General features: G+C 52.0%; 7 protein-coding genes across 7 annotated transcripts, besides 2 other annotated features; 4 read left to right on the plus strand and 3 right to left on the minus strand.

Annotated features, from left to right (window-relative positions):
• Positions 1-70: 70 nt before the first annotated feature.
• On the plus strand, positions 71-306 carry UA08_01853 (hypothetical protein; the record flags this gene model as incomplete). Its single annotated transcript, XM_020261563.1, has 2 exons — positions 71-149; positions 227-306. The coding sequence occupies 2 exons, from the start codon at positions 71-73 to the stop codon at positions 304-306; spliced, it is 159 nt and encodes a 52-aa protein (XP_020123018.1).
• Positions 307-563: 257 nt separating this feature from the next.
• UA08_01854 (hypothetical protein) lies at positions 564-2,051 on the minus strand (the record flags this gene model as incomplete). Its single annotated transcript, XM_020261564.1, has 4 exons — positions 564-726; positions 804-1,336; positions 1,429-1,761; positions 1,815-2,051. 4 exons carry the CDS (start codon positions 2,049-2,051, stop codon positions 564-566), a joined length of 1,266 nt encoding a protein of 421 aa, XP_020122897.1.
• A 651-nt stretch (positions 2,052-2,702) lies between these two features.
• Positions 2,703-4,277, plus strand: UA08_01855 (hypothetical protein; the record flags this gene model as incomplete). Its single annotated transcript, XM_020261565.1, has 7 exons — positions 2,703-2,771; positions 2,827-2,902; positions 2,969-2,978; positions 3,036-3,238; positions 3,298-3,393; positions 3,450-4,109; positions 4,162-4,277. 7 exons carry the CDS (start codon positions 2,703-2,705, stop codon positions 4,275-4,277), a joined length of 1,230 nt encoding a protein of 409 aa, XP_020122896.1.
• Positions 3,645-3,681: a repeat region (Identified by RepeatMasker using a combination of RepBase library and repeat library created with RepeatScout).
• Positions 4,278-4,550: 273 nt separating the features above from the next.
• On the plus strand, positions 4,551-5,770 carry UA08_01856 (hypothetical protein; the record flags this gene model as incomplete). The annotated part of the gene is made up of 2 exons (XM_020261566.1): positions 4,551-4,697; positions 4,769-5,770. 2 exons carry the CDS (start codon positions 4,551-4,553, stop codon positions 5,768-5,770), a joined length of 1,149 nt encoding a protein of 382 aa, XP_020122899.1.
• Positions 5,771-5,998: 228 nt separating this feature from the next.
• On the minus strand, positions 5,999-10,278 carry UA08_01857 (hypothetical protein; the record flags this gene model as incomplete). Its single annotated transcript, XM_020261567.1, has 6 exons — positions 5,999-6,391; positions 6,471-7,628; positions 8,026-8,197; positions 8,432-8,920; positions 8,989-9,748; positions 9,804-10,278. 6 exons carry the CDS (start codon positions 10,276-10,278, stop codon positions 5,999-6,001), a joined length of 3,447 nt encoding a protein of 1,148 aa, XP_020122898.1.
• Positions 10,279-10,921: 643 nt separating this feature from the next.
• Positions 10,922-13,609, plus strand: UA08_01858 (hypothetical protein; the record flags this gene model as incomplete). The annotated part of the gene is made up of 7 exons (XM_020261568.1): positions 10,922-11,057; positions 11,109-11,433; positions 11,571-11,713; positions 11,779-11,978; positions 12,067-12,127; positions 12,182-12,522; positions 12,581-13,609. 7 exons carry the CDS (start codon positions 10,922-10,924, stop codon positions 13,607-13,609), a joined length of 2,235 nt encoding a protein of 744 aa, XP_020122901.1.
• Positions 13,610-13,660: 51 nt separating this feature from the next.
• Positions 13,661-13,698: a repeat region (Identified by RepeatMasker using a combination of RepBase library and repeat library created with RepeatScout).
• A 140-nt stretch (positions 13,699-13,838) lies between these two features.
• On the minus strand, positions 13,839-20,304 carry UA08_01859 (hypothetical protein; the record flags this gene model as incomplete). The annotated part of the gene is made up of 9 exons (XM_020261570.1): positions 13,839-14,517; positions 14,703-14,777; positions 14,837-15,001; positions 15,056-15,129; positions 15,589-18,038; positions 18,105-18,172; positions 18,607-18,993; positions 19,077-20,089; positions 20,176-20,304. 9 exons carry the CDS (start codon positions 20,302-20,304, stop codon positions 13,839-13,841), a joined length of 5,040 nt encoding a protein of 1,679 aa, XP_020122900.1.
• Between the last annotated feature and the right edge of the window lie 49 nt (positions 20,305-20,353).

Here is a 20,353-nt window from a genome sequence, read left to right on the forward strand (position 1 = left end):
TCTTCTCTACTACAACTCAATTTCAATCCTCTGCTACGTTTTATACGTACATACCTCGTACATCCCCAACATGCGTTACTCCACTTTGCTCCTCTCAGTCCTCGCATTCTGCGCTATGTACGCAAGTGCTGCTCCTGTCCCTGAAGACAGTAAGACCCTCTCTCTCTCTCGCTCTTGGCTTTCAGCCAATTTCCCTAAAAATCGGTACTAATCGTATTCAAAATAGGCGCTTCCACCGAAGTGGATGCCTCAGCTCCTCAAGAGAACGACACCGACGATGCCTTTGCCTACCAGTGGCGTAACTAGACGCAGACTCTCGAAGGCCATAGGCGGTATGGCTAGACGATGAAGTTGGAATGAGCTGGGATGCGGTTTCTTTTATATTGCGGTTTTATGCTTGATGACAATACCTTGCTTGTAGACCGAACAAAAACAAAACAAGTCTACCTTATCAGATCTATCTTCAAAGTAGTATATATACTATTGCTTGTAAAACATCTAGATGATCTGCTGGTTTCGTATCTTGATTCGTACATTGCGTATACCTTCGTAGACTGATCCCGTCAGCCCTCCCAAGTTATTTCAAGAATGGCAAGCCGAGAGCCCTCGGGCTGTATCACGCGTTTAAAGACAAATCGTGGATCAGCCTGGTTGAATAGACTAGTCCATCCCTCGGCGTCGCGCTCCCTCGCATTGCCAATCTCCAACATTGTAAGATCCATAGCCCTGTCACCGATCAGTTAAGTTGCACGCAGTTTGTGCACATATGCTCTGCAGAGCATCAGAAAGAAGCAAAGTCTTACCTCAATTTCCGCTCCAAATCATTCGGCAGCACTCCCGGCGGCGGCATCACAAAGTCCATCACAAGCACGCGCGCCCCAGTCTTCAGAGCCGGAACCAGCGCCCTCAGCGCCTTCACGCAGTACTTATCCGGCCAATTGTGCAGTGTCCAGCGGAACAGATACGCATCGGCGCCCTGCACGGGCTGCTCTTCGAAGAAGTCGTGCACCATAAACTTCACGTTCAGCCCTTCCTCCTCCGTGGAGTTGGCAACTACCTGCGGCAGTTCCTGCACGATGAGACTGAGATTAGGGTAACTTCGCGCGATCGCAAATGCTGCGTCGCCATGCGAGCCGCCGAGGTCGACAACGGTGCCTTTTCCGTCGGATGACGAGAGGATGCTGGCCCAGGGATATCCGTCGGCCAGATGGCGCAGCGAATATCCATCGCCCGTGGTGAAGAAGCTCATTGCGCCGCCGAAGCGGCGTGCTCGATCGGGGTTTTTCTCTAGTTCCGCGTAGAACGAGTCTTCTGTTCCGTTGGCAAGTGCGAAGCCCTGTATAAAGATATATTCTATGTGAGCGAGTCTCATTATCTTTTTTTTTTTTTTTTTCTTTTTTGGTTTTGCTTCTAGAGTCCATTGCATACAGTCTGATTCGGCTCCGAGGCAAGCGGCCATTTCTGCAGAGCATCGACTACTCTTTCGGCCGCGGGCCACATGTCGTCTACATTGGCTCCCACCCAGCTGGCCACCCGTGTGTCTTCTGCGATTTGCCTGGAAGCCGACGAGTGGGCAATCACCCCCGGGCGAGGTTCTCTGAAAATCCGCTGGGCGATTGCAAAGCGGAGAATGGTGGTGAGCGCAGCGGAGTCGATGCCGGCCGAGGCAGCCAGATCGGCAAAGGGGATTTCTCCATCGAGGGGCACTTTGTTGGCAAGGTCGAAGCGCGAAATTGCTTTCAGGTATACAAGGGAGTTGTGCTGGTGGTTCTCATTAATGATCGAGAGTTCATCTTGGGAGGAGCCTTGCATACATGGTGGTTGAAGAGCAAGTCTCGCGGTCCCTGCAATAGATCGTTGAGCTCCTGGCTTGCCTGCAGCACTAAGGTCCGAGACAGCTCAAGGTCCGGGGGCAGGCCCAAGTCTGCAGGCCCGTCGGCCTCGAACGAGGGATATGGCAGGCCCTTCTCAGCGAGATAGGCATCGATGCGCTGCGTATGTTGGGCTACGGCGGATGCCAGCTCGGCGATCCGGCTTGGCGACGAAGACATGTTGTGTCCAGTCGACTATGTAAGTAAGGGGTGTGGTATTTTTTTTCCTGGAGAAGACGACTGACTACCTAGGTACTTTCGGAGCAGGATTTATGCTTATTTTATAGGTAGTTAACTCACTGCTACGAAGATCAAGTAAGCAACGCACATCAAGGTAGGACAAAGAGACACAGCCCCTCTTCCCAAGGTTGTCCAGGGTAGTTGAGTCATATGCAAAAAGGGCTCCAAAATATGAGTGATCGCCATCAGTTCCACACAGCTTCTAGCGCCAACGTGCGTTGGGCCGGCAATCAGCACTAGACTGGCACACCATGAAACTCTGATTGTCCGATAATTCAGTCATTCAGCATTGCATACTTTCCAGGCATGCGCGGCGGTCAGAATCAGAACTGGAGTTAGAATAGAATTTAGGGGGCCGGAAGACAAGCCCTAACCCTAGCCCTACTTCTTATCCCCATTCGGCAGCTCGCGCCATGCTGTATTCGGCGTAGCGGCGAAGCTATGGGCCAGCTGATAGCTTATCTAATCCGCCTATCGACTGTCAGCTGCAGTCTTGACCTACTTGGCTACTCTTCCAATATTGCCGCGTTGAATCTTTATATGATCGAGTCTTCCTCGAGTTTTATCAAGGACAGCTGAAGCCTGCACAGCATGCCCCTGGCTTACACAGTCTTCGTGCGGCTGCCCTTTCCCCGGGGGGACTTCATCGATCCTCCGCCAGTCAGTTGCTACGCCATCAATCACTCTTGTCTGCTTTTCTGCTGACTTGTTGCAGGCCAACTGGGATGCCGTCAAGGATCGTGCACTGTGGGGAATTCTTTCGCGGCCATCCAAGGGCGACGACATAGACTGTACGCTTGCCAGACATGCAATAGAAATGGATTGCTGCTAATATACATCATGTGGTCACCAAACAGGGAAAGCGATGTATGATCATCCACGGCTTGTTTATTGTTATTCGTTCTCTCATTGACAGTTATTTAGCGCCGACGATTTTAATGTCACCCTCTCGTTCCTCCTCCAGCAAGCCGCCTGGCTTTACGATCGACAGCTATCCCAGGTTCGAGCACAGATGCGCAAAGTAGGCAACACACAATCGCAGTTCCCTCCACCAGCGCCAGGGCTGGGTTCTGTGTCCGGAAGTGGTGCGTTGGGCGGACAAACTATGAGGAGAGCGGGCAGTGGCGGTTAGTCTCGCAGTCGTTGGTGTTTGAGTAAGAATAGAGATGCTGAACACTGATCGCAGGATCTCGTGTGCCGCCGAGATTGTCGGCTATTCAAAAAGAAACCCAACCGTCACGCACAGAGAGCAATTCCTCGACTACAGTGCCCAGAGTCAAGGGTAATTGATTAAGGTCAACACGAAGCTTCATGAACATCCGCTGACAACTTGAACAGGCCCCGTTCGAACAAGTTCTGCAACAACCGTTACCCAAGCAGTTGAAACGACGGAAACGAACACATTGGCCGGCCGAGCGCTGCCACGACGGGAAAGACCGAGCTTGGCTATCCTACAGAAACCGCCCAAAGCAGCTGAGAAAAGCCCGTCGTTATCACCTAACTCGGACTCGGAGTCTGACTCTTCCTTGGATAATGACGACGACGACGACGACGACGATAATATGTTGACAAGTCGAGCAATGCCGGGCGGAGTGCGTCGATTTGGCAAGTTTTCAATGCACAAGCCAAGCTTAAGGGGCGAGGCGGACGATGACGATGACGACTCACCTGCGTTCCTCCCTCTACCACGGGAAATCGAGTCTGACGCTCAACGAATGAACTCTACGCTTCGTCAACAAGATGATGTCCCTGAAACATCGCGCAGACGGATAACAGGCTACACTCCTTCACATCGACGCGAGTTGGTCAGCCTCGATAGCTCTGCGAGTTCCGGGGTTGCTATAGCCAGTCCGCGGGCCGGACCTCAACGGCCACCAGAGCCACTCAGTCCACGCCGAGTTGCGAGCCTGTCCCGGGAGAGTTCGCGACGACATGGATCTGCGAATCAAAGCAGCGAAGAGACGCCGAGCATGGGCAGTAGTTTTAGCGATTTGGACGGTACGTAGCATTCATTCCATTGGCCTGCCTCCCTTTCTAATACGCTTTGTAGATGCCAGCGTCACACAGTCTGCGCTGGAAGAGGCGCTCATGAGCAACATGCAGCACGGAGGGGTGGCAAGCCGAATGAGCACGATCAGCCAGGCTCTTCGCAGCCGGTATTTGTGATGTAAACTAGCATTCTGCACGTATGTAACCTTTCGTAAAGCTTGGGCTTGGGGTCTGCTATCTACATCGTACATCTGATCACTGCCGCCTACTCAGGCCACAAATAATTATCGATTATTCTTCGTTCTTCATTCCTTCTTCCTCATTTCCCCCCCCCCCGTCGTCCATTGTCCATCTGCCTTTTGCATAGAAACACCGAGTTGTGGACGCCGGAGATACCCCGCACCGACCGGACTTGGACCGTCATCGATCGGATCCATCGTGAAGCTCAACATGGAGATGGAATCAAACTACTTCAGCAACTATCCACCGCCCAAAGCGCTGCCACGACATGAAGCGCTCGCCCGCGCGTTCATCGAGCTCCAGCTCGAGCACAAGCGGAGAGTGGTCCTAGTGACGAGCGGGGGGACCACAGTTCCGGTGCGCCTCTCCTCTCTCTCTCTCCCCTCAAGCGTAAACATAAACAAACCGCTTGCTGACCAGACGCACAGCTCGAAAACCAAACAGTCCGATTCATCGACAACTTCTCGGCTGGCACTCGAGGCGCCGCCTCCGCGGAGCAATTCCTCGAAAACGGCTATGCAGTCATCTTCCTGCACCGGCAGTTCTCGCTGCTGCCCTACTCCAGACACTACAGCCACTCGACCAACTGCTTCCTCGACTTTATGGACGAAGATGCCACGACCTCCTCCATCGTCGTGCGCAGCGAATACCAGCACGCCATGCGCGACGTGCTGCGGAAATACCGCTACGCGAAGCAGAATAACCTACTGCTTGTGCTCCCCTTCACCACGGTGACGGAGTACATATTCGAGTTGCGCGCGATGGCGAACCTGATGAAGCCCCTAGGCGCGAATGCATTGTTCTATCTCGCGGCGGCCGTGAGCGATTTCTTCATTCCGCGCGACCGAATGGCCGAGCACAAGATCCAGTCCTCTGAAATCCCGTCGGACATAGCCAAGAAACATGACCAACCCATCCAAGACGACGACGTGTACACCGGCTACAACGAGTCGGAAGAACAGCAGCAGCAACCAAACAAGTCTAAGAAACTCATTGTCGACCTCGACCCAGTCCCCAAGTTCCTGCACCGGCTGGTCGACGGCTGGGCGCCAGAGGGCAGCATGATCGTCTCGTTCAAGCTAGAGACAGACCCGAACCTGCTCGTGTACAAGGCGCGCGCCTCTCTGCAGCGGTACGCGCATCACCTCGTGATTGGGAACCTGCTCTCGACGCGCAAGTGGGAAGTCGTCTTTGTCACGCCTGAGCCGCCGCATGAGCGCTGGATACGCGTGCCCAAGTCCAAGAGGAGCAAGTCTATATCCGGCGAGCAGAATCAGATTGGGCTTGCCGAGGGAAGCAGAAACAAGCAGAAAGAAGAGAAAGAGGAAGAGCAGGCCGGACAAGATCTTGATACCGATCTTGAAATTGAGTGCATGATAATCCCGAAGCTGGTGCAGTTGCATACGAAGAGGATTGAGTTGGTGAAATAATTTTTTTTCTTCTTCTATACTCTATAGTTTATAAGGAGATGCAAAGATAGTGAAATCAAACCAATTAATTCTCGTATCCGGTAGTCTTAACACCATCCATAAAGAAAAACGCCATAGCTATGCCTTATGTTGAAGCTCCTCAACGCCTTCACACAAAAAAGTCACCCACCGCAGTAAGAAAGAAAATTCTATTATTAAATCAATCAATGCGAAGAAAATAAAGAAAGGTTACTCCCATTCAGCAACCTCACACTCCCCCCTCGCCCTCGCCGTCACCTCAATCCTCGTCATCATCCAACCAGACTGAGTTCCTTCGCGAGGCACGCCGAGACGCGGCGATTCAAAAGTGCGACATTCCGGCCTCATGGCCGCTTGGCTTGCGCCTGTTTCGTCGTCGTAGTAGCTATCAGGGTCTTCGCCCCAGCGGAAACTGTACTGTCGGCATAATCCGTCTGCCTCGCATATGCGTCGGCAGTCATTGATGTTCTCGACTAGGACGTCCTCTACCAGATCGCCCGACAGATTGTCCCAGTCTTGCTGAATGCCGGGTTTCAGCTGCGGGAGAATGCGTTCGTGGAAGACGTCGGCGTGGAGCAGGAGGTTGTGTTTTTTCTGGGGGGGCTTTCATGTCAGTTCTCGTAGTTTCTTCTATTTTTTAAAAAAAAAAAAAATTGACACGGCATGGTCGCAACTGGCATACCTTGATAAACCAATCCTGGTCGAAGCGCCACATGTCTTCCACATCCGCGGGGGTAAGATGGTGATACGCGACCACAGGGTAACACCATGGCTGACGGTAAAAGGTATTCGTCAGCGGCTCAATCTCGCCCAACCGCGCGTTCTGAAGCAGTGGCCAGGTGAAGGTCAAGTCAACTCCTGCATCTTTCAATGCCTTGCCTAACACCATATCCCCCGCCCACTCCATGTCGGTATACATATCGTACTCGGTGACATTTCTTGCACGCTGCGCAGACACCATGTGCATCGCCGTCCGCGAAATAATAAACCCAGAGCCCCCATGCGCAAACAGGACATCGCCTATCTGCGTCTCGGTGCCCAAATAAAGAGGCTCGTCCGGATCCAGCCGGTCCAGCCAGGCCACCAGGTTCGGCCAGACGATATGCGTATCAGCCTCCATAAACACAAACCACTTCGCATCCGGCTTCGCTTTGAGAGCCTCATCGATCATCGGCAAGAACTTCCACTTGTCCAGCTTCCAGCCGGGATTATTGGGCATGCCAAACACCCCGTTCTCCTCCTCGGTGGCGTCGGCGTCTTTCAGTCCTTCGCGTCCGCTCACTCTCAAGCGGTTGTACAGGTCAAAGTCGTCCACGGTCAGTCTCACATCACGCCGCACATTCTGCAGCACATCGTGCAGCTGTATGCCGTCGATCTCCTCCGAGTAGTCGGAGAACACCACATAATTCGGCACGCAGCGAAATGTCGTCTGGGCGTGCACGGGCACCTTGTCGAGCGCCTCGGTGACACCCGTTTTGAGCACGACCAGCACATCTTCGATTCCGGGCAAGGGCGGACAGGCAAAGTGCTCTTTGCGTTGTCGTTGGCGTTCTCGCTGCTGCTGCTGCTGCTGCTGTTGCAACGACAAAGGAGCCTGGGCCTCTCGTCGCGGGTCCAGGTTGTTATAATTGCTGGCCGACCGGGCGATGAGAAACCACTGTGGCCCTCGGAGAAACTGCAGCAACACCACGAATCCTATGAGCGGCGCAACGACTGTGATCCATCGACGCGATTTGCGGCGAAGGGGCAGCATGGGGTCGTCGTCGTCGTCGTCGTCGTGAGGTGGCGGCAGGAGCAAGAGACGGCGGCGAGCGTGGGTGGTGCGAGCATGAGACGGCGGCTGGATGATGGTGGCATTAACGTATATCGAATAACAAGGGAAAAAAAAAAAGAAAAGAAAATCAGAAAAAAAAAGCAAAAGAGGGAGAGAATGGCAGTATAGTCAGTTATTGATTAATATGGGCAATAAGGAATGGAAGGAGGAATTCAAGGAGCGGCCGACAGAGAGGAGGAATTAACGGTTCCAAGGATGGAGGATTCAGGATGACGGAAGCAGGCCAACCAAGACGATGCCGAATATATTTAATAATATTATATTGTCTTATATGATATGATATGATATAACCACATCGAATAGTTAGTTGGCTAGTTACAATGTGATTGACTATCCTCTCTCCTGATCTCCGTAATAAAAGTCCGCACGAACAATTGACGATCACCATTACGCATGCTCCTACGCAGGCGATCTTCCTCATTCCAGCGCACGCACTGCGGCATTTGTGGAATTGAATTTGCTCGCCTACGCGCACGCCGTCAAGTTTCACTGTGTGTCCGGCGTATGGCAGCGCAGGGATACGCGCGCGCCCCATAAAAGGGACGGCTCGCGATGGAGTCCAGCGTGTTTCAGGTCTTTTGGGCCGACGTCATATAGGATCGTGTGTATATCGATCGGCTCGACGATCGTTGCCGGCGAAAATTATCCCGCTGGCTCGGCGAGTGGATTATGGATACAGAGGGATGAAGGATGAAGGAAGAATGAACGGAGCGGAATACTTAATTCTCCGGAGCATCTACAGTGTCTACAGACAAAGTCACTTCTCAGTCCTGCGTGCGTCCACCAGCAGCACCACCACCGCCTCGTACGGCCGCAGCAGCCACGTCTCGTTCGTGTATTGCTCGCTGGCGCCATAGTTGTTCAGCAACACCTCCTGTGCCTGGCCGACGCCGTTCGCCGCCGGATCCCACTTGACCGTCTGGGCCGTAAAGTTGCAGAGCACCAGCGCCTGCTGGCCCTCGAACTGCCGCGTGTACGCCCACACCTGCTCACTGGTCTGGTCGACCATGGCAAAATTGCCGTACACGAATATGTCCAGGTGCTTTTTGCGCACGTCCAGCACCGAGCGCCAGTAGTTGAATACCGACGTGGGATCGGACACCTGCGCCTCGGCATTGATTGCTTTGTAGTTCGGGTTGACGCTCATCCATGGCTTGACCGCGGCGTCGTCAGTGAAGCCGGCGTTGGGTCCGGACGTCCACTGGACGGGAGTGCGCCCGTTGTCTCTGGATTTCTTCTGGTATTGCCGACGATACTCGTTCAGCGCTTCGGTGTTGTCGGGCTCGGCAGCTAGATGTCTACAGACACCGCGGCGTTAGGAATTTTGTACGTTGGTGAGATGGGACGGGCAAGGTAATATACGTACTGCTTCCAATGGTTCAGGCAGTCAATGTCCTGGTACTCCTCTATGGGCCACTCAATTGGTACATTGCGCATCCCCAGCTCCTGGCCCTGGTAAACAAACGGCGTACCAGCCATCAACGCCAGGCACGTAGCCAGCGATTTCCCGGCAATCGTGGAGTCCTCCGGCTTCGCATGCGTATACCTATCAATCGACCGTGGCTGGTCGTGGTTTTCCCAATACAGCGCATTCCAGCCGTCGTTGTCGTACATGAATGTCTGCCACTCGTTGAACAGACGCTTCAGGTCCGTGAGTTTCCAATTGCCCTCGGCAAACTTGTCAAACTCGCCGTGGTCGATATCCACATGCGCGAATTGAAAAATCATGTTGATCTCGTTGCGGTCATAGCGCACCGCCTTGAGCACCTCCTCGGTGTCTGTGACGAACGGCATCTCGCCCACGCTGAATGCATCGTATTCCTTGAGGATCTGTCCCAGTCCTTGCAAGTACTCGTGCAATCGTGGCCCGTTGGCATAGTAGAGGTTCCCCCATTGCCAAGGCGAGTTCGGATCTTTGACGGGTGCGTCGGGAAAGTCCTGATGCTTGCTAATGAAGTTGATGACGTCCATGCGGAATCCGTCGCACCCCTTGTCAAGCCAAAACCGCATGATATCATGCACGGCCTTGCGTACTGGAGGATGCTCCCAGTTGAGATCCGGCTGTTCCACGGCATAGAGATGCAAGTAGTATTCGCCAGTCAATTCGTCCCATTCCCATGCGCTGCCTATAGTAGATATCAGCACATTCATTGGATTTATGTTTGAACATCTGATGCAAACCTTGAAAATGTGACACCCAGTTGTTCGGTGGATGTCTATTCCCTTGCTCGTCATATCTGGGCGGTTTCCAGACATACCAGTTGCGATACTCATTATCCTTCGAGCTCCGTGATTGCTTGAACCACTCGTGCTGGTCACTAGTGTGATTGACCACCAGATCCATGAGCAGCTTCATCCCTCTCTCGTGGCTCCCTTGTATCAGGCGCTCGACGTCTTCCACCGTGCCGTATGGAGGGTGAATGCTGTAATAATCCGAAATGTCGTAGCCCATATCAACCTGCGGCGACTTGTAGGACGGCGACAGCCAGATGATATCGACCCCGAGCTTCTTGATGTAGTCTAGCTTGGACACGATGCCCGGAATATCACCGACGCCATCGTGGTTGGAGTCCTTGTATGACGCCGGCCAGATCTGGTAGACGGAGCATTCCTTCCACCAGGCGCGATGGACCTGTTTGTTGTCTTGGGCGGCCATTATCGATATCAGAGCACAAACCGTACGTATACTGAGTCTTCTTTTTCAGGGAGAAGCAAATGAACTGGGTGTGTAGGGAGAAGAGGAGCAACCAACAGCAGCACAGAGCCTGCTGAGTTGGCACCAAATGCCACCTGCCCCTCAACTATCAGCGTCGCAATCTTCATTCGATGTCCAGCTGCATCGGGTTCCGCATTTCTGTCTGGCTGGACCCGTCAAGCTTACTCCACCAGGAGTTATCTGCCTGGCATTCATGTTGCGCATTCATTGTCTTCGCAACAAGGCCGTGTGCTGAGGGGAGGGAAGCTGCATGGATGGCATCATACGCGGGACACAAGATATTCTACGAGATGCTCGGTTTCTGCAGCACAACACGAAAGCTATCTATATCATACATCATACGATAATACTAATTGCATTGCATGTAGTGACTCCTAGTAAATTCATAAATACTATACTAAATGGATTGTATCAACGCTTTATTTCCTCCGGCTGAGTGAGTGTTTATCGGAAAAGCCTATCCTGGACTAGCTTCGCTGCCTTTCTGCCTCAGGCCGCACTGTCAGTTGCGCCTTCAACTTCCAACTCCGCTCCTTCTGTCGCTTTCGTGTCTCGCATAGCATTGCATACATAGCAACACAAAATGGCACACGACAACAGGTTCCCCCCGGGGCCCTATCGCTCCTCTGCTTACGACGACCGCATGTATGACGATCGATATTCAAGGTCTCGCTCCGTCGAGCGCGGACACTACGGCGGTACACGCTCCTCCCTGCATGGTATAACCAGTCGTGTTGTTTGAGCGCAAAAAAAGCATTTGGATGATGAAGAAGAGAAGAAACAAATTTTTGCAATATTCGAGCTTCTGGCTAATGAATTGATGGGTTTTATCACACAAAAGACCATGCTCGGGACACTCCTCGAGGACCAGCCGGTCACCATAGAAGACACGACTTCCCTGAAGATCGAGACTACAGAGGCCGGTCACCTCCGCCACCACACCGCGGCGGCCGTCAAGCGGGCTATAGAGATCGCGACCGCGAGGGCTATCGTTCCCCAGATTACGACAGTCGCAGTCGCAGCCGCAGCCATGGTCGAGGTCATGGTCGAGACCGCGACCGTGATCGCCATCGTCCTGGCCAGGAAAGCCGAGAAGTTATCATGGAAGGATTGCCGGTGGACATGATTGAAGAAGACGTTCGACAACACTCTTTTTCCCTCTTTTTATTTCCCCCCCAGTTTTGCTTCAACCGCTAAGCATCTCTGAGAAATCCATATTTTGTTTTGTGGAGACAAGAAGCTGAGATGTGCAAATCGCTGGGCGTGCCCCCCGTTGCACCCCGGTTGATGAGTGGACAGATCTCGAATGAATTATTAGACTATTATCATGTTCGAGGATTGGAAGACGTCCGAGTCATCCGTGATAGACAGACAAGTGAGTGCGTTCCTATATTCCGCAAGAGGGACGAAAAGGTGTTTGCTGACTCTTGACGTCCACAGAGTTATCGCGCCAAATAGGTTTTCTCCGCTTTCATACTTTGAATGACTCGAGAGATTTCATGGATCAAAACGCACCTATTCTCTACCTCTACGGACGAAAGCATGGAAACGACGATCGCGCTGCCAAAGTTCGCATCGCATACACTCGAGAAAGGGACGACCGTCGTGCAAGGCCGGAGGGCGAGTGGACTTGTAGAAATGTCGGTTGGCCCTTTTTTTTTTTTTTTCTTTTTTCTTTTTTACTGCGCTACCTGAAAAATCAACGGCATACTGATGTGTAATATAAAGTGCTCATTTGACAATTTCTCAACCCGCCAAAAATGCTTTCGCTGTCAGGCAGACCGTGCTGGTGAGTACGCAGTCTTTCTTTGCAGGTACAGGTGCGTGCTAACTGGAGTCACAGAAGCGGAAATGGCGCCTGAGGAAATGCCGGCTCGTGTCGTCAACATCGGAGACAACGACGTGGCTCCGGATAACACTCCCTCCCAGTTCTTACTATTCCGAGGATTGGATGGTTCTGCTACTGAAGAGGTGTTTTCCAAGGGAGTCACAAAACTATACAAGCCTAGCGCCGATGATTCTCAGCACGCAGAAAATGGCCCTAAAAAGTCAAAAGTTGTCTCTACCACTGGGAACTCGAATCTAGGTGCTAGGGAAGGGTCTTTACGGCGAGTTCTGCTTGTTCGTGATCGTCGGACGAATGAAAGCTGGAAGTTCGGGTTCGCCGAATTTGCTACTGTCGAGGTATATTTCTATTCAAAGCTACCATTGTAACAGTTACTTATCGTGAATCATTACTTAGGATGCACAAGCCGCTCTGACGAAGTTGAACGCCTTTGAAAAGTTTACAATCGCTTCGAAGACAGTCCTAGCCAGCTATATCCACGCTGGTGTATTCGTGCCTGTGATCAATCCCACCCCCAGCACAGCAAGATTCACTTTCAGTCCGCTGAATAACCCCGCAATGAAACTCGCATATTGGGACGAAGAAGGCTATGTCACGGAACTGCTAGTGTCAAAGGAAGAGCTGGACAAAAAGCCCAAGGCGGACTCAAAAGCTACGAAAGACGGTGATAAAGCCAAAAAGAGAAAAGCAGAGGCTTCCGGCTCGGCGGGTGTGAAGAAGACAGCAATGCCTTCGCATCTCCAGTTCTGGTCTGATCGACATGCAGAATTGCATGGCATCCAACGGAAGGACGACCACGACAATGAAGAATCGAACAAGGCGTCTGAAGGACGGCCTCCTAGTACTACGTCACCGGCAGCACCTCCGAGTCGATCATACGCCGACCCCAATCGCAACTGCTGCTACCTGTGCATGCGCCAATTCAAGTCAGCGGCAGAAGTCAACCGACACGAACGGCTCAGTCAATTACACCGTGATAATCTCAACAATGAAGCGTTCATAACAAGGGCATTGGCAAAGCTCGAAAAACATCGCAACGACCCACCCACCGCCGAATATCGGGATCGCGCCAAAGAACGCCGCCACGCATTTGGGAGTTCTCGACAAACCCAGAACAAAGCCAAGCCTGCTGCTGCTGTTGCCGTCAAGGAAGACGAGCCCACGACCATTCCTGCCCAGTCTAAAGGCGCAGCTCTGCTGAGCAAAATGGGCTGGTCTGCAGGGTCTGGGCTGGGTGCGCAGGGAACGGGTATTTCAGCCCCTATCGCCACCGATGTATATGCACAGGGTGTTGGACTCGGGGCGCAAGGCGGCAAGCTCGGCGACGCATCTGAAGAAGCAGCCCGAAACACGCGAGGTCGGTATGACGAGTTTTTGCAGAAGACAAAGGAGTTGGCTAGAGAGAGATACGAGCGGATGTCCTAGTTTTATAAGAACTTCAAGTAAATGTACAGTACAGTAGCAATGCACTTATTTTATACATGTATGTATGTATATATGTATGTATGCATGTAGTAGCAACCCTTGAAATATATTCATCCCGATCCAGATCCAGAGTGGCGATTCATATCAAACATTCCCAGCCAAATACACCTATATCCCATGCACAAGAAGAAGCAACGGAGGGGAGAAAAAAAAAAAAAAAAAAAAAAAACTATTTTTCCTGCTCCTCTCTCGCCGCCTTTGCCGCCTCGACCCTCCTCCTAACCTCCTTCAAATCCTTCTTACCCAACACATTCTCCAACCAAGCCTCCATATCGCGCTCAAATTGTTCTTCTTCCTCCTTTGTCGGCGGCACTCCCGCACCACCACCGCCTTCCAGCGATGAAGAATAACCGAGCCGTTTTCGCAGCCGAGCGCGCGCAGCATCCACAGAGTCGATGTCGAGGACGCACAGGGTGCCGCCGGCAAGGATCATGGCGGCTGCGAATGTGTTTATGGTGGCGAGGTTGAGTGCTTCAAAGGCGTCGAGGGCGCCGTTCACGTGCGGCTTGTGGTACACGCTGGATGTGTAGAAGGATGGTACGCCGGCAAGGTGTTTGCGGATCAGGGTGCGGCGGGTGACGAGGGAGGAGAGGGAGAAGAAGACGAGGCCGCCGAGGAGGAGTTTGAGGTTGTTGGGGATGAGGCGTGGAGGCTTATTTTGTGTCTGTTGCTGTTGTTGTAGAGTCGGTGTTTGGCTGTCGCCTACTGATGCGGTCGCTGCTGCTGCTGTAGTTGTTGTTGGTACTGGCTGGGAGTTTTCCTCTGTTGAGGGATTTAGCCATCTTCTGAGCAGCCATGACATGTTGTGTTTGTGTCCAGTCCAGCTTTCTTCGACGACAGAATTGAAGCTGGAATGGAATTTGACCAACTCCACTTTTGGTTCTACCCCAGGAAGTTGGCTGCACTAAGCCTGAATGGGAAGGTTTATGCAATCCACTTCACACGAGATTGAGGAAATCAACTACAGGCTTAGCTACAGGCTCGACATTTTTCTAGGCAACGAGATGCAACCCAAAGCGCCATCCATGCATACACAATCAGACCAAAAGCGACGTCGTGTTTTGAGAGGAGTACTTCGAGACGCAGGAATTCGAACACGGCGTACCAACTATATAACGCGAAGCAATTAGTACGTATAGATAAGACATAGGAGGTGAATAAACTGACAATATGCACACCTCAACGTCTTGAAGCATCGAGCTTGATGCGTCAAAGTTGACTACGACTGTTATCTTCGTGTCGTTGAGCATGTCCTCTGGAACTGAATCTACCAATTGAGAAGATTGACATGAAGCAGCTGAGGTAGACGAGACAGGCGACGTGGACTGTGCCCTATCAGCTCGTAAGTTTATTTTCTTCGTGAGTCTAACCATGCGATGCACTTACAAATGTCGACTCAGAGAGCGTCGATAATGATTGAGGTCAGGGGATGTGTCGACTTGATCACTCGCAAAGGGACTCTTCCATCCTCAAAAGAGAGCAGCAGATCGCTTGCTGAGTCGAGGGTATAGATGGGCCTAGCAGAGGCATTGTTTTGGGGACTAACACCAGGCATGGATGGATGATACTCAGCTGAAGAATCCATGCTGTGTCTAAGTTGCAGTACGAGGTTTGTCTCTTGCCGAGAGGGGAAAGTCATGTGCCTTCCAACAACGCGACTGCCATTAATGCATTAGTCCATTAGCTACCTAACCAAATATCTATCTCTCGCTCTATCTGCTTCATCATCACATTCATATTCATCAAGAAAAACACACAGCCCGCTCTAAATGCTCGCTCAGGACTCCATGCTCAGAACAATCATCAAAACATTAGCATGAAACCGTGAAATCAGACATAGGAAATTCTAAAACGCCACATCACCCATCAATCATGATATAATACACATCTCGTCAAGACTTCAATCCCGCAGTCGTTACCAGCATATCCGCCCTGCCAGCACGCGTGAAACGATCAACACCTAGATGATCCTTCCAGTCAAGCCCCTTGTAAATGCCAAAGCCATACAGCGGCTGTGTGCGTTCAGTCGGCGGCGTGACAACCAATCGTGTGACAAGGTCTGTCTTCGTGCGTGGCTCTCGCAGCACCTGGTCATACAAAAGCGGGCTCTGGTAGAGGAAACTGATCAGGTCTGCCAGCGTGGATACATCGTGGGGCAGATAACGGTGGCGGCGAGGCCAGATAACCAAGTACGAAAGTGCGTACAGACCGCAAAACGCTACCAGGACATAGAACGCAGGCAGATCAGCGGCAATGCGCACCTCGCTCTGAACAGGGTACCAGAGGGCAATAAAGACACCCCCGCTCAGAATCGGGATTGCGAGAAAAAGCAAGCTCATCAGCGAGATGTACGCAACTTTGTAGTGCTTGGCGACGAAAGCAAGAAATGTCACCTCGAATGGAAGACAGGCCGGGTACGATAGAAGCAAGCTTCTCTCTGCTATGGCGCCTTCGGGACTGGACATGGCTGCGAAAGGCTGCAGTGCTCTCATGTAGACATCAATTGGTTGCCAGGCGAGAAATAGGAAGTTTCCAATCAGTCCAGGGATGAAGCTGAATAGGAAGTTCGATGCCGAGAACCCATTTGCTGATGCCAGTGTCGGGACCAAGGGCAAGAATCCCTGGGAAATGGCCTCGTGAACGAAGCTGACTACGACGAAAGCGATGAATAAACCCAGCACGATTATAATCCAGGCTATTATGGCAAAATCCCGCAAGAACCACGTCGTCCATCGAAATCGAATAAAGGGGGAATGCAATGTGCGCTCAAAGGACTCGTTTCTGAGAAAGCTCTGCTGTTCCAAGTCTTCAAAAACTGGGTCAGAACGTGTAACAGGTCGTTTCTCATTTCTTGTTGGTGAAGCAGGTGCCGGCATGTCTCCGGAGGCGTACTCCTCACCAATGCCATAAAAGATATCCTCCTTGTCCATCAGTCGCCAGTAGCCAAGACGCAGGGTCCGGAGGGGAAGCATATCACGAACGGATACGCTGGTTTCGGAACCTTCAAAATCTCGGAGAATGTTCGATCGCTGGATCAGTGGAATGAGGTCTGCGTGGCTGATCGGGTCCCACAGCAGACCAGTCCAGCTCCTGACAAAACGAGCCATCACCAAGCCCAGTGCAATTACCAACAGGGCATAAAGGCCAACGACAACCCAGCCCACAACTTGCGATGTAGTCCACCGCCAGGTACCTTGGTCATTGATCGTATAGTATTTTGCCTGGAAAAGACAGCTGATCAATGGCATAGTGAAGAAGTCGGTCAGCCACATTGCAAGCAATCCCACTGCGACAAGAGGCTCGCCATATCGAAAATGAGCAAAGTCTGGGAGCAGATGGTTGCGCGCCAAGATAGGGAGGTTTTGCAGCGCTCCAGCTTTTTGTCGTTCAGATGCCATGATACAAAACGGCATTACGCGGTAGATAGCCGCCTGCAAGACCAAATTCCAGAGGACAATCAATCCTGCGAGTAATTGAGGCAGAAATTGTGCGACAAAGTATCGTGAAGTACCAACACCGTCCCAGTCCCAGATACCATCATGTCGCTGAGACCACACGTTTGAAAAGACCACGCCGGCAATCATCCACAGGACCAAAAAGATGTAAATAGCCAAAGCCCAAGGCCGCAGGACTACAGGGACAAAGTCCAGTGGTGGATGGCGAGCATCGTTGACACCTGGCTCCACAGCTACAAAGACAGCCTTTGCTCCTTGTTTCTCTGTGCCTGCGGAATTAGACGACCCCTGGCGACTGGCTGGTTTTCCAATCTCAACCGTGGTCGGTCCGCTGCGATAGTAGTACCCCAGGTTCTCATCGGGAACAATTCTCTCAACCGAATAGTCAGCGCTGACTACGGAACCATGCCGCCCAACACCAGCGACTTCCTCATCGCGAGTCAGTTGGTCAATGGCAAAGCGCAGGTAAGGACTATCATCGACACCGGGAGTCGTTCCACTAATATGCTGTCTTGGATCCTGTATGTGTCGTGCAGGGCTGATTTCACTGACTTGCGTGGCTCCAAATCGAACGGAATTTGAAGTTGCTGGTCGATTGTATGATTCGGTATGTCGTCGAGCATGGGCCGGAGTAGTTGCAGTTGCAGCTGCAGCTGCAGCTGAAGAAGCGGGGCGAGCCTTCTTCATGTCTTCTGCCGATCGTGACTGTGACTGAGGTTTGGCTAGGTTTGCCGAAGAATGTTGAGCCGATGAAGAATGTGAGGGCAAGTGTGATTGCGGCGTGGTATACCGCACCACGGTCACCTTGCTGTTGGAGCTCTTTGTGGAGGACTGATCGGAATGCAGAGAGAAATAATCGTCCGAGGCTGCAACGGATTGTTTCGAGTTGGAATGCGTGAGCTGGGGTTTACTTGCTATAAGCTGCTTATCAATGACATAGTCCTTCTATTGTGCATACAATAGACAAAAACAATACTTACAATTGACAGTCTTCAGCCGGGCCAGCTCAGAAGGGTTCATGACGGGCGTGAAAGGCTCAGCAGCAACACTAAGAATGTGTCAGCCATGGCAAGAAACGCCGTCTCCATATCGGAGCGCATTGCGATTAAAAAGGTGCAGCGCTTGGGCAGGTCGAGGGGAGGTTGGGTTGAGGCGGGAGGCTGGCGCCGTCTTTGTTGTCGCCAGTTACGCTCTCCCAGCCACCGATGTGGCACAACCCGACTGGCTCATGCAAGGTCGCGAAATTTTCTCCCTTTCTTTTGTCAATTATTTGGCTATTATTTACTGCGTATTCGACTATTATTCAATTTAGTTTTTTTTTTTTTTTTTTTTTTATTTTCGTCCTTGTCTGCTCTATAACGTGCGGTCGGACTGCTTGGGTCGGCGCGGCCCGTCCCTCCAGCCTAGCCTTATCCGATGTACACACTGTATGCGGTATGAAGTCAGTATGTAGTATGCATAGCTCAGTCTACACGCTTAAACCAAAGCTTCTCCCCCTTCATCTCCTCCTCCCAGCCAATCCCCAGCTCACTCGCGCGTCCATCCGCTCCAAGCCTGAACTCGGCCGCATAAACAGTCGGGAACAGCGTGCCGTAGTCCCAATCATGAACGGATCGGACCAGGAAGTATTCCCCGCTCACATGCTCGAAGCTAAGGTACTGCGGGAAAGTGATAAAGGACCGGTCTGCACGTAGCACGTTGGATTCATCGAGGTAGACCGTGACTGTTTGGTAGCCAGGGTGATAATAAGTGCCGGCATATGCAGATAGCGGCAGTGTGGCGGGGAGCGTAGGGGAAGGAAGGGATGGATAGAGGTATTGGACTGAATTTTCCGCTTTTTCTTTCAGTTTCTCCAGGTGGGTTGTATAGCTATGATATCTGTTAGCTTGGGGATATCTGTATATATATATATATATATATATATATACATGTGTGTGTAAGAAACGACTTACTATCGATCCCAATCAAACCTCTGCTCCACTGGCACACCAAGCTTCTCATCAATTAGATGAAAGGCAATCTTTTTAGCGGCGAAATTCGACGTCGACGCCGTATTCGCCAACAGAGCCACACTGTACTGCAGATCAGGAAACAAGATCAGCTCCGCCCCAAAGGCGTTCATGCCGCCTGTATGCTCATAAAACTGATATCCCTGGTAGACTCCAGTAGACCATCCGAGCGCGTAAGCCATGGGCCCAGTGTAGGGCTGTTTCTTCTCCTCCTCCTCCGAGCCTGGAATCAAAGTTCGCGGTTCCCATATCGCTTTGTGCACTTGCTTTGACAGCGGCGGTGTCTTGCGCATTAGCGAGCGTGCCCATTTGGCATAGTCCAGTACGTTAGTGATCACAGATCCAGCACCGGAGACTTCATCGACGCTCATCCACCCGACTTCGCGATAGCCGTTCTCGTCACTGCCGCCATGCCCCGGGGAGTAAGCATATCCATGCGCTAGGTGTTCTTTGGCATGCTGAGCATCCTCCAAACTAAAGAACGTGGCATTCATGTCTAGTGGGGTCCAAATGCGCTGAGCAAGCGAATCGCCCAGCCATTTTCCCGTCAACGTCTCAATGACGTGCGAAGCCACGACGAACATGAGGTTGCAATACTGGAATCGTGTGCGCGGCTGCGCTGTCAGAGGCAGATGGCGGATCTGGCGGACTATTTCTCGCACGGCTACGCCGCGACTGAGATGATGGCCATAGGCCTGGTCGTGGGGCGGTAGGCCCGACCGGTGCGACAGGATGTCTTCGATGGTGATGTGCTGGGTTGCGTACTCATCGCTTAGCACGAAATCGTCTCGGATCAGCTGGCTGACTGGTGTGTCCCATTGGACTTGCGGATAAGTGTCGTTGTCTTCGACGAGCATGCCCATCATTGCGCCTGTGAAGGCCTTGGTGGTGCTGCCAGCGTAAAACAGCGTGGATGGCGTTACGGGGGTTGATGGCATTGACGCGATGCCATAGCCCTGCATGCCTGTTAGAAAAGATCAAGAAAAGAAAAAGTTCTGTCAATATAGAGATCCATTCGGTGTGAAGATGAGAGGATAGATACCTCTGCCCAGGTGTAGTCGCCTTCCACGACCGAGACCGACATGCCCGGAACATGCCATTTTTCCAGCGTTGCCTGCACCAGCTGTTCGAAATCCTTGTTCAGGGGACTTGGGATGCGTCTTGTCACCATCTTGGGCTCAATTGTGCTTACTCGTGGGCGAGAATTGGAGTGAGACGGG

Source organism: Talaromyces atroroseus (genome assembly GCF_001907595.1).
Source record: "Talaromyces atroroseus strain IBT 11181 chromosome Unknown scaffold_1, whole genome shotgun sequence".
In the NCBI taxonomy this organism is placed as follows: domain Eukaryota; kingdom Fungi; phylum Ascomycota; class Eurotiomycetes; order Eurotiales; family Trichocomaceae; genus Talaromyces; species Talaromyces atroroseus.